Below are 15,424 nucleotides of genomic sequence, written 5' to 3'. Positions count from 1 at the left end.
GCAGAATCGCCATATGAGGAAGATACTATTGTTATTCCACTGAACACAATGTTATTACATGATGTGACAGGTAGAGTGTGGCATCACCCAGCTCTTCCTGGAGGGCACAGAGGATAGGGGAATGTCCAGAAGATTTACCTTGAGCTGAGACATGGAGGATAAGTCAGAACTCAACAGTTAGACTAGGGTGTGTGAACTGCATCCTGTCAGAGGGACAGCATGTGCAAAGACAGAGAGGTTTGGGTAATTACTCACAGCTACAAGAAGTTACATATGACTGCAGCAGAGGAGAGCCATAGGGGCAGTGACTAGAAATAAAATTTTAAAAAATTCCCAAAGACTTCGGTCTACCAGGTTAAGACATTTCAGCTTTATGCTTCAGGCACTGGTGAGCCACTGAGGGACTACGATAGATGATGAGGTTTGCATTTTAGAAAGATCATTCTGATGGTAGCTTAAAGGATAGATTTGACTGAAACCAGGTTTAAAACAACATAAGCTGAGAGGTTAGTTTAATAGTCAATCCAGAGTAGAAATAAAGACAGTTTGACTAAAGTAGTGGCTGGACAGAGGAAAGAGATATTTAGGACAGAAATTAGAGAAACTCTGTATTAATAATAATACTTCAAACATGCTCATAAAACACTTTTATATATATTGTATCACTGATCCTTACAACAATCCTGTGAAATAAGTAGGGACAGTATTATTATCTCAGTTCCACAGATGAGGAAACTGAGGCTCAGAGAAGCTTCAGTGGCTTGCTCAAGTTCCCATGGCCAGCAAGCAGTGGATCTGGGAATCAAATTTATGTTGGCTGGTTCTAAAGTCTCTTATACACAAAACTCAAAGGCTCAATGAGAAACTCTCTAAACAAAGAGAAACAAACAAACAAAATGCATGGCATTAGAATTGCTCACCAAGGGGCACCTGGGTGGCTCAGGTAGGCGTCCAACTTCGGCTCAGGTCATGATCTCATGGTTCATGAGTTCAAGCCCCATGTCGGGGCTGTGCTGTCAGCTCAGAGCCTGGAGCCTGCTTCAGATTCTGTGTCTCCCTCTCTGTCTCTGCTCTCCCCGGCTCATGCTCTTGCTCTCAAAACTAAATAAACACTTTAAAAAAAATGTTTAATACTTAAAAAAAATTTCTCATCAAAAAATTTATGAAAAATTATGTTATAAAAAGTGTGTATTTTCTCACAGAGTAGAATATAAAGATCTCACTGAAATTCCAGTCCAAACTTTCACTAACTGAGCAACTTCCTGAGCTTCAGGAAACTTCTTCAAGAGTGTAGTTCAAAAAAATGCTCCACATCACTCATCATCAGGAAAATACAAATCAAAACCACAATGAGATACCACCTCACACCTGTCAGAATCGCTAACATTAACAACTCAGGCAACAGATGTTGGCAAGGATGCAGAGAAAGAGGATCTCTTTTGCATTATTGGTGGGAATGCAAGCTAGTGCAGCCACTCTGCAAAACACTATGGAGATTCCTCAAAAAACTAAAAATAGAACTACCCTACGACCCAGCAATTGCACTACTAGGCATTTATCCACGAGATACAGGTGTGCTGTTTCAAACGGACACATGCACCCCAATGTTTATAGCAGCACTATCAACAATAGCCAAAGTATGGAAAGAGCCCAAATGTCCATCGATGGATAAATGGATAAAGAAGATATGGTATATATATACAATGGAGTATTACTCAGCAATCAAAAAGAATGAAATCTTGCCATTTGCAACTACTTGGATGGAACTGGAGGGTATTATGTTAAGTGAAATTAGTCAGAGAAATTAGTCAGAGAAAGACAAAAATCATATGACTTCACAAAAATCATATGAGGATTTTACGAGACAAAACAGATGAACATAAGGGAAGGGAAACAAAAATAATATAAAAACAGGGAGGGGGACAAAACAGAAGAGACTCATAAATACGGAGAACAAACTGAGGGTTACTGGAGGGGTTTGGAAAGGGGGGATGGGCTAAATGGGTAAGGGGCATTAAGGAATCTATCCTGAAATCATTGTTTCACTACATGCTAACTAATTTGGATGTAAATTTTAAAAAATAAAAAATAAAATTAAGAAAAAAAGAGTGTAGTTCAAACTCTTCATTCTCCCATGTCTTGTTAGAGGTGGGAGACACATGATTTGAAAAGCTTAATGCTGGGCTCTCTTGTATTTCCCCAGGTCTCAAACTTTACAATAAATGTGAAAATAGTTTAACATGCTATTACTTTTTAAATTCTATTTACCTTACCCAAGCAAAATCTTTTGCATATTTGTTAACAATCTGACCTCAAATAAACACACAGAATATATTATACACAGGCACTGATTTCCATCTTTGAAATATAACATTTAATATACTCACATTGTCATCAAGCTCTTCTATGTGCAGTATTTTTGCCATAAAAGTTAAATAAAGACACAAAAGACAGCTATTTTATATTACAATCAAATGATATATTTTGAACTGTTTTTCAGCCTTTGGGATTTATTTCCCCTCTTTTACTTCAGTGGGAAGGGGGGTTCTTCTCACTTGGTTACAGATTTCCTCAAAAGATGGGGAGAAGGAATTACTTTTTCTTGTCTCTGTTAATCTCTGTGTCCCACCCATCAAGCACAGTGTTTGGAACAGATGATAAGTATTTTATTTAACTGAATTTAATTTTCCCAATATTCTTTTCTGACACATGCTTGTCCATAGTAATCATTATCCATGGAAAAGTACTGGCTTAAACTAACAGTAAATATTAGTTATGTTTTATAATTTTCAACTACGTAGTAAAGATTTACAAAGAAAAGTATAGGTCCCTTTCTAAAGAAGAAAACAATCTAGATTAATAGCAAACCTATAATATAATCCTTGGGCGCCACAGCATAGAGGACACCCAGTACTCCAAGATGGCGTCATCTCTACCAGTGAAGGAGACGAAGCTCATGGATGTGAAGTTAGGAGAGCTGCCAAGCTGGATGCTGATGAGGGATTTCACCCCTAAAGCCATCACTGGAGAAATTCAAAGAGGTTACTATCGGTATTACAAGTACCTGTATGCCAGAGCGCGTGGGTGGCTCAGTTGGTTAAGCATCTGACTCTTGATTTCACCTCAGGTCATGATCTCACCATCAAGAGATCCAACCAGAGTGGCCTCTGCACCTACAGTGCGGAATCTGCTTGGGATTCTCTCTCACGCTCTCTGCCTCTCCCCCTCATGTGTGTATGAGCTCTCTCTCTCTCTCAAAATAAGTAAATAAACATTTTTTAAAGTATGTCAACGTGAAGAAAGGGGGGCATTGCTGGGATTTCTATGGTGCTGGCAGCTTATGGGCTATTCAACTACTATTCTTATAAGGAACTCAAACATGAGCTGCTATGCAAGTACCACTGAAGGGCGCCCAGTGTGGAGGCACATATGGCATTCTTGAGCCTGACCTTTGCCCAGTACCTTTGATTTCTTTCATATCCTAATTCAGAATTAACATCCAATAAAAGAAGACTGGTACTTGGGAAAGAAAAACCTATAAGAACTCTAATAGAAGCTAGAAAAGCTGGTATAGAGCAGATCTCTAAAAAAGAAGTGCTGAATAAATGTAAATGGAAAGATTAAAGATGGATATTTAGGGCACTAAAACCACTTCCATAGGAAGCATTCCTGATTAGCTTTAGGACCTTCATTTTTTTTCAATGTTTATTTATTTTTGAGAGAGATAGAGAGAGAGAGCGTGCGTGCGCACATGTGAGTGGAGGAGAAGCAGAGAGAGAGGGGGACACACAGAATCCAAAGCAGGCTCCAGGCTCAGAGCTGGCAGCACAGAGCCTGACTCAGGGCTCATACCACAAGATCATGACCTGAGTCAAAGTCAGATGTTTAACCAACTGAACCACCCAGGCGCTCCTGGAGTGTCAATTTATTACACGCAAGTTAATTCACATGCTTCTTAATTCATTTACGACCTTTATCCAGGGAACCCCGATGCTTGGAAGAGGTGACAAGCAGCCCAACATGTTTACATGAGGGGATCGCGGGGCTGAGTTTGGGAGATTCAGTCTTTGGAGGACTTCAGGGTATCAAATGACTGTACAATAGCTGTTGAGGAACGACATTTAGGCTTATAATGCTGTGACTGGGGAAAGGAAACACATTATTAACTGGTTGAACCTCTCTAGACCTTAAAAGTACAAACTTCTAGGGGCACCTGGGTGGCTCAGTCGGTTAAGCATCCGACTTCAACTCAGGTCACCATCTCGCGGTCCGTGAGTTCGAGCCCCGCGTCGGGCTCTGGGCTGATGGCTCAGAGCCTGGAGCCTGCTTCCGATTCTGTCTCCCTCCCTCTCTGCCCTTCCCCTGTTCATGCTCTCTCTCTGTCTCAAAAATAAATGTTAAAAAAAATTTTTTTTTTTAATAAAAAAAAAAGTACAAACTTCTGTGGGTGTCTGGGTGGCTCAGTTGGTTAAGTGCCAGACTTTGGCTCATGATCGCATGGTTCATAGGCCTGGGCCCATGCAGGGCTCTGTGCTGACAGCTTCAGATTCTGCATCTCCCTCTCTCTGCTCCTCCCCACTCACACTCTCTTTCTCAAAAATAAATAAACATTAAATTAAAAAAAAATTTTTTTTAAGTACAAGCTTCTGAATAGATTTACTCCTGTTTTAGCTCCATCCCTGTTTGGGGGAACGAGTGATAGATTTGAGGAAACCCAGATGTGAGGGTTTTGTTTTTCCTTCTCTGCCACAAAACTCACTGGATAAATGGCCTCTTAAGTAGATTTATATTGGTGTTTCCTGATAGAATATTGCAGAGAACATACTTATACTAAAGATTATTTGTTGTTTATCTGAAGCTTAACTAGGTGTCTGTATTCTTATTTGCCAAGTTTGGCAGTTCTAATTTTTGTGTACCTTGAAAGATATTCACATTTGCCACATGTATGTATTTTAAGAGGAATAACATCTCTGGATTTGTAGACTAGGACCTTCATTTTTTTTTTTTTTTTTTTAATTTAAGTAAATTCTGCTCCCAGCATTGGGCTGGAACTCACCACCCCAAGATCAAAAGTCACATGCTCTACCAACCAAACCAGCCAGGAGCCCCATTTTAGGACCTTCTAAGAGAGAAATATTTAGTATCTGAGACTTTCATTTCTATATCAGAGAACAAAAAAGATCAAAAAAGAAAGAACCTCTGATCTTTTTCAAGGCATTAAGCTAGCTTAGAGATTTTTTTGGTCACATTTCTGCCATAAAATAAATTCTTATTCTCTCTAGCTTATGTATAGATTATTAAAGTATAAATATGTATTTTGCTTAACATGGAAATTATTTTCATAGAACAAGCTTAACTGTGATTTATTCTTAATTGCCATTGCATTTACACAGAACTAGCTTTACTCTCTGCCTATAAAGCCTAATGACCACATAATGCTATTACACAAAATTTATAATTATTCTTTAAAGAAACAGACCAAACTAAAATGGGTTTTACAAGGATCATTAGTATTCCCTGAGCTATTAAGAGATGTCCCCAAAAGAAATGGTTCCATGGTCAAAAAAACTGGAAAATGCTGCCATTCATTCAAGCATTCCACATAGAAAGTCATATTTCAGTTAAACACTCTATTTAACTATGTTTAATTCAGTGTTTCCCAAAAGCATTTGACCATGGAAACATCTTTTCAAATAACATCTATTAACATCCCATGTAATCTTGGACAATATAGGCTCAACAAGTCCCACTTCTCTAGTAAATGACAAAAGTCATTCAGACCACCTCACCTCCACCAAATTAAGTGTGTAAAGCACAATTCAAGTCAGGTTCCATGTACAGATGATTGAGTCACCAGAGTCAAGAAAAAGACTATAGACCTAACTCAAAACTCATATTCATGGAAATCGACACAGCCACTGAACAGGCCAGTGAAAAACCATGTCTGATTCTTAGAGGAGGGAGATCTAGACCTCAGGTAACACTTATGAAAAGAGAAATGGGCATCTAATACCTCAGTTGATTCTCCCTGCACACAGAAAAAACAATAACTAGGTCAGGATAAAAAGGGGGCCTCCAGGCCTGAAGGACAACTGGTATCTACAAGACAAAACAAAGAACAACAGTGTCCCTGCCACCAGGCTAACCTTTAGAGCTGAGTTACAATTCTAGAAAAGAAATCATGATACTCATGGGAAAGTATGACCAAAACTGAGTAGGATAGAAATTCATCCAAAAGGCAAAACTGGCACTCAAAGATTGAGCACTGGACACCAAGCTCTTGGCAAGATCAGCTAACTTTGGAAGTAGTAAAGATGATTCACAAAGTGGACACCAAATCCAAAATCTAGGGTGGTATAGCTCGATTTAAGCTGCACAAGATGGCAGAGCCAACTTTGTTGATATACTTTCCTTGTCTCCAGAAAAACAGGTTTAAGTGGTTAAGATACAGCTTGTGGCATCCGTGGTTCTGGCTCGAGAAAATACCAAGCAGAGAAAAGAAAAATTAGGTAGAGGCTGACATTTTGAGATTATCATCCATTTCTTAGAAAGAAATGGGGAAAAAAGGTTGCCATGATTCAGAAAAGATTGGCAGCCCTCTTTTTTCCCTCCTTTTCTTTCTAAGCCATTTCTATTATTCCATCTCTATTGCTCCCATTCTGCTCATTCTGCTCTTAAAAGACAATGAAGAAGAGAACTAAAGCATAACCTTCTCCCAAATCATTCACACAAGGGAATGGAACATCTCAAAAGCAGTCTGATGTATACTATTCTAGCAGAAAACCTTCTTCTGTAGAATCACTGGCACACCATGCTTACCAGGTCACCTGGTTCCACAGTCTCTCATTTAATTTAGCAGTCATTTATTGCCCACCCAGTATGACCCTAGCACTGTAAGAGGCACTAAAAGGGAACCAAAGCAAATGCAAAGCTCCAGAAAACTTAGAGTTTAAAGATGCAAAAAATTTATGAGAGACAATTTATAATCAAGTACTGAATAATCTCCTCATTATAACTTACAAAGAAGTGAAGAGCTCGTACATAAGAAGTAAACACAGAAACCACAGAAGTTACTGTAGAAGTTCCTCTATCTTCTGCTGGTATATCTAGTTTTATGAAAACATGGATGTGTTTCCCCATATTCTGTAACCTAGATTACAGTTATAGGAGAAATAAGAAAAGGAAACTACAGTTTCCTTTAATGTAGACTACAACAATAGGAAAGAGCTTCATGAAAGGTAATATGTGAGCTAAGCCTTAAAGAAAGAACAGAAGACATTCCAGGTGTGGGAGACTGACAGAGCACAGCATGTGCAAGGGACAGAAAGATATTCACAGAGGTTCCATTTGGAGGATTATGGAGACAACAATAAATGAGACCAAATTAAGGAGAACTATACACAGAGGAGTGGGGAGTTGGTAATTGAGAGGCTGCGTAATTGTAAATTCTTTTTTTTAATTTTTTTTTTTTAACGTTTATTTATTTTTGAGACAGAGAGAGACAAAGCATGAACGGGGGAGGGGCAGAGAGAGAGGGAGACACAGAATCTGGCCATCAGCCCAGAGCCCGACGTGGGGCTCGAACTCACCGACCGCGAGATCGTGACCTGAGCCGAAGTCGGACGCTCAACCGACTGAGCCACCCAGGCGCCCTGAGTAAATTCTTAAAGATAAATTCACAGAATCACTGAGTCAGAGAACCACAGGCTTACAAAGGATCTCAGAAATCATCTAACACAATTTTCAACTCAGTACAATAATAGTATCCACATGTGATCATATAGCCAGAAACTATGCAGCAAGGAAAAGAAAATTCCCCATCTCTCAAGAGAAAGAGCTCAGATTGTTAGAAATGTCTCTTTATGGGGCGCCTGGGTGGCGCAGTCGGTTAAGCGTCCGACTTCAGCCAGGTCACGATCTCGCGGCCTGTGAGTTCGAGCCCCGCATCAGGCTCTGGGCTGATGGCTCGGAGCCTGGAGCCTGTTTCCGATTCTGTGTCTCCCTCTCTCTCTGCCCCTCCCCCGTTCATGCTCTGTCTCTCTCTGTCCCAAAAATAAATAAAAAAAAAATAAAAAAAAAAAAAACGTTGAAAAAAAAAAAAAAAAAAAAGAAATGTCTCTTTATGAAGTTACCATTGTTTGCTGAAATTGATCTATGGAGATACATAAATATTTTTAAATATGTCATCCCATTTTCACATGCCAGGCTGTGAATAAGTAGCACTGCTCAGCAGAATATATGAGAAAGGTTGGTGACTATCAGCCTCAAGGAGATCCCCATCCACAACTCCAGACATCCACCTCAGTCCAAGACACCCCTAGAAATTGTGTGTTTTCAAACAAACTCTTTACTTTCATAAGATAAATTCATACCTGAACCTCTCTCTAAGTTGCTCTGACTTAGACTGGACATGGGGTCATACAAGACTACAACATTAGGGTTTTCCCAAAATGGAATCTAATCTCAAGAAGTGAAAAATAAAAAAAAAATTTTTAAATTTAAAAATGTTTAAAAAAAGAAGTGAAAAATACAAGCAGCCTTTGACCAAAATATATCTGATTGCATTTGTGGATCACATTTCTCCCTGCTGGTGGAAGAATACTGTTCTATTAGGGAATGTGTTGGTGACTCTGAAGCATGTCAGTTTAGTATATTGCTTCCATTACATTTCTGCAAAAATAGAAAATAAACAGTGTTCTACTTCAATTATATGAAAGTGGTTTTTTTTTTTTCCATTTTTATTCCTTATCTCTTGTCCATAAGGAGTCCCCATAACAGGGCATGGGAAATTCACTCTTTTTGCAATTTCAATTTTTCTACTGAATGAACTATTCCCCAAACCATATAAATCATCAAGGAGGGAGAGGATCAAATATGCCACAGTGGTCCCTTCATAATCATACAAAGCAGGGTTTCTCAACCTTGGTACTATTGATATTTTGAGCCAGCCAATTCTTTATTGTGGAGGACTGTCCTATGCATTGTAGGGTAGTTAGCAGCACCCCTGACCTCTGCCTCCTAGATGCCAGTAGCACCCTCCATCTCCAATCATGAAAATGACAAATATCCCCAGATGTTGCCAAATATCCCCTGGGAGTCAAAACTGTCCCTTGTTGTCCCTTATACCCACGAATATAAAGATACAGTCTTGGTTAAAATCTACTCTGGGCTCTGCATTCCAGGCACATTTTTAAAGTGGTAGTGGCTGCCATTTCTGGCTTACATCCACTTAAAATCTGCTGTTTATTCCAATCTCTTCAGAGAAAAGTGTGAACACCCTGTTTCTTGACAAATGACTTTGATTATTAGATTGTACCACAATGTGTATCAAAGTACAAGGACAGAGCTTTAGCTCTGCTGTCAAGACAACCACTGCCTCTTCAAGCAAAAAGAAAAAATCAAAGACTTGTAGGATGCCAGTTGAGTTGGAACCTTAAGCCAAAGGCAAATGCTGTGGCCATGACGGAGCACCTGGCACTTCCCAAAGAGGCTGAATACTCAAGAAAATTGAGACTTCAAATAAGCTTCCACCTAACAAGCTGCAATTTTGTTTCATTGGGGGGAGAGTAGGGGCTGAGTTATGGGAAGAAACCAGAGGAGAATTCAACATGACAGACCATTTGCTAATTCAGGGGGAAGGATTTCAAGACAATCTTCAGAATGCAGCAAGACAAAAGCATAATTATCTATAATTACTGCTTACCAGTAGCACAGATTGATAACAAGCTTCCTCCGCCAATCTTACCCCGCTATTATGAGAAGAGGCGATTAAACTAATTAACAAATCAACTTTTCTGTGCAACACTGGGTTCAGTAGCAGAAAATAAGGAGAATAAGCTAGTTATTCAATGAAATAACTAGGGATGAAATAAGATAGAAATCTGAAGTTAACAACAATATGAATAGGCAGCTTAAATAATTGATAAATGCATACATTTTGACATTAGAAAATCTGATGGTGCATTGGCAAATATTGGACTATTTGTTTAAAGCCACAGTTTAAATGGAAAGGACTCTACTGGATCATAAAAGCATATACAATTATAACACTCATGCATAGTCTTTTTATATGTGACACTTACAAATATAAAATAATGCCTCACTATTGAGAAATCAGACTGTCAGGAATTTCAGCCATCTTGATCATGGATACTAACTCAAAAGGAATTTTTTAAAAGTCCTTTCAGGGGTGCCTGGGTGGCTCAATTGGTTAAGAACCCGACTATTGATTTCACAACTCAGGTCATGACCTCATGGTTCATAGGTTTGAGCCCTGCGTCGGGCTCCACACTGTCAGTGCAGGGATTCTCTCTCTCCCTCTCTCTCTCTGTCTCCCCCTGCTTGGGCTCTCTCTCTCTCAAAATAAATCAATAAACTTTACAAAATAAAAATAAATAAAAATAAAAAGTCTTTTCAGCAGCAAAGTCACATTACTCTATAGGAAGAAGAAAAGAACTACTCTCAGACCATCACTATATTTTGTACTCCTTTCAATTCCCCTACATTTGAGATATTACATTGTCTTGTAATCTGTCTCTAGACTAATGCCTTCATATACATCATAGATACTCAGTAAGCATCTTTAGCAATGTTGACCAAAGTGGTGGTCACAACCACATGTGGCTACTGAGCACTTGCAATGTGGCTAGTGCAACTGAGAAATTGAGTTTTTAATTTTATTTAATTTTAATTTATTTTCATTTAAAAATAAAACCAGTATCTACTAAAATTTAGCATTGGAATTGAGATGTGCAGTAAAATATACAACAGATTTCAAAGATTAAAAGGAAAAAATGAGTGTAAAATACATCATAATATTTGTATGCTGATTACATGTTGAAGTGATATTTTTATATACTGTATTGGGTTAAATAAAAAACAATTAAAGATCATTACCCCAGACTCTTCATTTTGCTTGATGCAACTATGAAAAAAATTTTAAATTACATATTTGACTATCAAATAGGACTGGTATTTAGAGTGAATGAATGATATGCAACATATAGCAGCATATTGGAAGCAGCAAGAGAAAATCTACAACTAGAGGGACACAAAAAAAAATCAAAAAAAGCCATTTAAAGTATAAGTATATACTCTGGGATGTAGCAAAGGTGGTCATAAGAGGGAAATATAGCAATCCAGGTCTTCACAAAGAAGGAAGAAACGTCTCAAATAATACAACCCAACCTTACACCTAAAAGAGCTGGAAAAAGAACAGTAAATAAAGCCCCAAAACAGCAGAAGAAGGAAAATAATAAAGATTAGAGCAGAAACCAATGATATCAAAATAATAATAAAAAAAAAAAAAACAGAACAGATCAATGAAACCAAGAGCTGGTTCTTTGAAAGAATTAACAAAATCGATAAACCCCTAGCCAGATTGATCAAAAAGAAAAAGGAAAGGACCCAAATAAATAAAATCACAAATGAAAGAGAAGAGATCACAACCAACTGCAGAAATACAAACAATAAGAGAATATTATGAGCAATTATATGCCAACAAAAGGGGCAATCTGGAAGAAATGGACGAATTCCTAGAAACATATAAACTATCAAAACTGAAACAGGAAGAAATAGAAAATTTGAGCAGACCATAACCAGTAAAGAAATTGAATCAGTAACCAAAAATCTCCCAACAAACAAGAGTCCAGGGCCAGATGGCTTTCCAAGGGAATTCTACCAAACATTTAAAGAAGCGTTAACACCTATTCTTTTGAAGCTGTTCCAAAAAAATAGAAATGGAAGGAAAACTTCCAAACTCATTCTATGAAGTCAGCATTACCTTAATTCCAAGAGCAGACAAAGACTTTGTAAAAAGAACCATAGACCAATTTCCCTAATGAACATGGATGCAAATATCCTCAACAAGATACTAGCTAACTGGATCCAACAATACATTAAAAGAATTATTCACCACCATCAACTAGTGTTTATTCCTAGGATGCAGGGCTGATTCAATATCGGCAATCAACATTGATTGATCGGCAATCAAATGTACGTGATACATCACATTAATAAAAGAAAGGATAAGAATCACATGATCCTCTCAACATATGCTGAAAAAGCATCTGACAAAATACAGCATCCTTTCTTGATAAAAATCCTCAAGAAAGTAGGGATAGAAGGATCATACCTCAAGGTCATAAAGGCCATGTACAAAAGACCCACCACTAATATCATCCTCAATGGGGGAAAACTGAGAGCTTTCTCCCTAAGGTCAGGAACATGACAAGAATGTCCACTCTTACCACTGTTATTCAACATAGTGTTGGAAGTCCTAACCTCAGCAATCAGCCAACACACACACACACACACACACACACACACACACACACGCATCCAAATTAGCAAGTAAAAAATCAAACTCTCACTCTTCACAGATAACATGATACTCTACGTGGAAAACCCAAAGACCCCACCAAAAAAATGCTAGAACTGATACATGAATTCAGCAAAGTCACAGGATATAAAATCAATGTAAAAAATCAGTTGCATTTCTATACACCAATAATGAAGCAGCAGAAGGAGAAATCAAGGAATCTATGTCATTTACAATTGCACAAAAACCATAAAATGCCTAGGAATAAACCTAACCAAAGAGGTGAAAAATCTATACCCTGAAAACTATAAAAAAATTATGAAAGAAATTGAAGAAGACATACACAAAAAAATGGAAAAACATTCCATGCTCATGGATTGGAAGAACAAATATTGTTAAAATGTCAATACTACCCAAACCAATCTACATATTCAATGTAATCCTTATCAAAATAACAACAGCATTCTTCACAGAGCTAGAACAAACTATCCTAAAATTTGTATGGAACCACAAAAGACACTGAATAGCCAAAGCAATCCTGAAAAAAAAAACAAAAACAAACAAACAAAAAAGCTGGAGGCACCACAATGCCAGAATTTAAGCTGTATTGCAAAGCTATAATCATCAAGACAGTATGGTGCTCGCACAGGAACAGACACATAGATCAATGGAACAGAATAGAGAACCCAGAAATGGACCCACAAACGTATGGCCAACTAATCTTTTACAAAGCAGGAAAGAATATCCAATGGAATAAAGACAGTCTCTTCAGCAAGTGGTGCTGGGAAAACTGGACAGCGACCTGCAGAAGAATGAAGCTGGACCACTTTCTTATACCATACACAAAAATAAACTCAAAATGGGTGAAAGACCTAAATTTAAAACAGGAAGCCATCAAAATCCTTGAGGAGAACGCAACCAAAAACCTCTTTGATCTTGGCCAACTAATCTTTGACAAAGCAGGAAAGAATATTCAATGAAATAAAGACAGTCTCTTCAGCAAATAGTGTTGGGAAAACTGGACAGCAACATGTAGAAGAACGAAATTGGACCACTTTCTTTCACCATACACAAAAATAAACTCCAAATGGATGAAAGACCTAAATTTAAAACAGGAAGCCATCAAAATCTAGAGGAGAAAACAGGCAACAACCTCTTTGACCTTGGCTGCAGAAACTTCTTACCTGCTATGTCTCCAAAGGCAAGGGAAACAAAAGCAAAAATGACTATTGGGACCTCATCAAGGTAAAAGCCTTCTGCATAGTGAAGAAAACAATCAGCAAAACTAAAAGGAAACCGGCAGAATGACAGAAGATATTTGTAAATGACATATCAGATAAAGGGTTAGTATCCAAAATCTATTAAGAACTTATCAAACTCAACACCCAAAAAACAATTAATCCAGTGAAGAAATGGGCAAAAGACATGAATAGACACTTCTCCAAAGAAGACATCTAGATGGCCAACTAACACATGAAAAAATGCTCAACATCACTCATCATCAGGGAAATACAAATCAAAATCAATGAGATACCACTTCATACTTGTCAGAGTGGCTAACATTAACAACTCGGGCAACAACAGATGTTGGCAAGAATGTGGACAAAGAGGAACCCTTTTGCACTGCTGGAATGCAAACTGGTCCAGCCACTCTGGAAGGAGGTTCCTCAAAAAATTAAAAATAGAACTACACTATGACTCAGCAATTGCACTACTAGGAATTTATCCAAAGGATACAGGAGTGCTGATTCAAAGGGGCGCATGTACCCCCAATGTTTATAGTAGCAGTATCGACAATAGCCAAAGTATGGAAAGAGCCCAAATATCCATCAACTGATGAATGGATTAAAAAGATGTGGTATAGGGGCGCCTGGGTGGCTCAGTCGGTTGAGCATCCGACTTTGGCTCAGGTCATGATCTCAGAGTTTGTGGGTTTGAGCCCTGCATCGGGCTCTGTGCTGACAGCTTGCTCAGAGCCTGCAGCCTGCTTCAGATTCTGTGTCTCCTTCTCTCTCTCTGCCCCTCCCCCGCTCATGCTCTGTCTCTCTCTGTCTCTCCAAAATAAATAAATGTTAAAAAAAAATTTTTTGGGGGCGCCTGGGTGGCGCAGTCGGTTAAGCGTCCGACTTCAGCCAGGTCACGATCTCGCGGTCTGTGAGTTCGAGCCCCGCGTCAGGCTCTGGGCTGATGGCTCGGAGCCTGGAGCCTGTTTCCGATTCTGTGTCTCCCTCTCTCTCTCTGCCCCTCCCCCGTTCATGCTCTGTCTCTCTCTGTCCCAAAAATAAATAAAAAACGTTGAAAAAAAAAATTTTTTTTTTAAATTTTTTTTAAGATGTGGTATATACAAACAATAGAGTATTACTCAGCAATCAAAAGGAATGAAATCTTGCCATTTGCAACAACGCGGATGGAACTAGAGTGTATTATGCTAAGCAAAATAAGTCAGAGAAAGACAAATATATGATTTCACTGATATGTGGAATTTAAGGTACAAAACAGATGAACATAAGGAAAGGGAATCAAAACTAATATAAAAACAGAGAGGGAGACAAACCATAAGAGACTCTTAAATACAGAGAACAAACTGAGGGTTGCTGGTGGGGTGCTGGGTGGGGGGAGGGCTAAAGGAGTGAGGGGCATTAAGGAGGGCACTTGTTGGGATGGGCACTGAGTGTTATATGTAAGTGATGAATCACTAAATTCTATTTCTGAAATTATTATTACACTATGTTAACAGATTTAAATTTTTTTAAAGTATGAGTATGTATTCTTACCTATTTAAGAAGTGACTAAGAGTATCAATTATTTATACATTATAACTCTTAACCATAAAAAAGGAAAAAAAATCCTTTCTGCCTACTGTATTTAAAAAGATATGATAATCTTATAAATATTTTTATATTTAACAATAGCTTCCATTTGTCTACATATTTGACCAATATTTAACAATTCATTAATTTCCCACAACATCTTTAGGAAATAGATACTATTACCACCTTTCCCATTTTGTAGGTAAGGAAACTGGGGTTGAGAGAGGTTAAGTAATTCCTCAAGGTTATGTATATTTACTAGGGTATTCTATTTTCTGTCTCAAAATCATTTTCT

At 38.2% G+C, this 15,424-nt stretch overlaps 1 protein-coding gene across 1 annotated transcript; it reads left to right on the top strand.

The window, feature by feature from the left end:
• Positions 1 to 2,920: 2,920 nt before the first annotated feature.
• On the top strand, positions 2,921 to 3,405 carry LOC132666465 (ATP synthase F(0) complex subunit f, mitochondrial-like). Its single transcript, XM_078446440.1, has 2 exons — positions 2,921 to 3,084; positions 3,300 to 3,405. Exons 1-2 carry the CDS (start codon positions 2,921 to 2,923, stop codon positions 3,403 to 3,405), a joined length of 270 nt encoding a protein of 89 aa, XP_078302566.1.
• The last annotated feature ends 12,019 nt before the right edge of the window (positions 3,406 to 15,424 follow it).

The sequence above is a fragment of the Panthera onca genome, chromosome B2, assembly GCF_046562875.1.
Source record: "Panthera onca isolate mPanOnc1 chromosome B2, mPanOnc1 haplotype 2, whole genome shotgun sequence".
NCBI lineage: Eukaryota > Metazoa > Chordata > Mammalia > Carnivora > Felidae > Panthera > Panthera onca.
The sequence above is the reverse complement of the archived record's forward strand: the minus strand, read 5'-3'. Positions and strand labels throughout refer to the sequence as shown.

Coding starts and splice junctions, on each gene's coding strand:
- LOC132666465 (XM_078446440.1), top strand. CDS start 2,921: ATGGCGTCATCTCTACCAGTGAAGGAGACGAAGCTCATGGATGTGAAG. Junction 3,085..3,299: donor CTGTATGCCAGAGCGCGTGG/GTGGCTCAGTTG, acceptor GTCAACGTGAAG/AAAGGGGGGCATTGCTGGGA.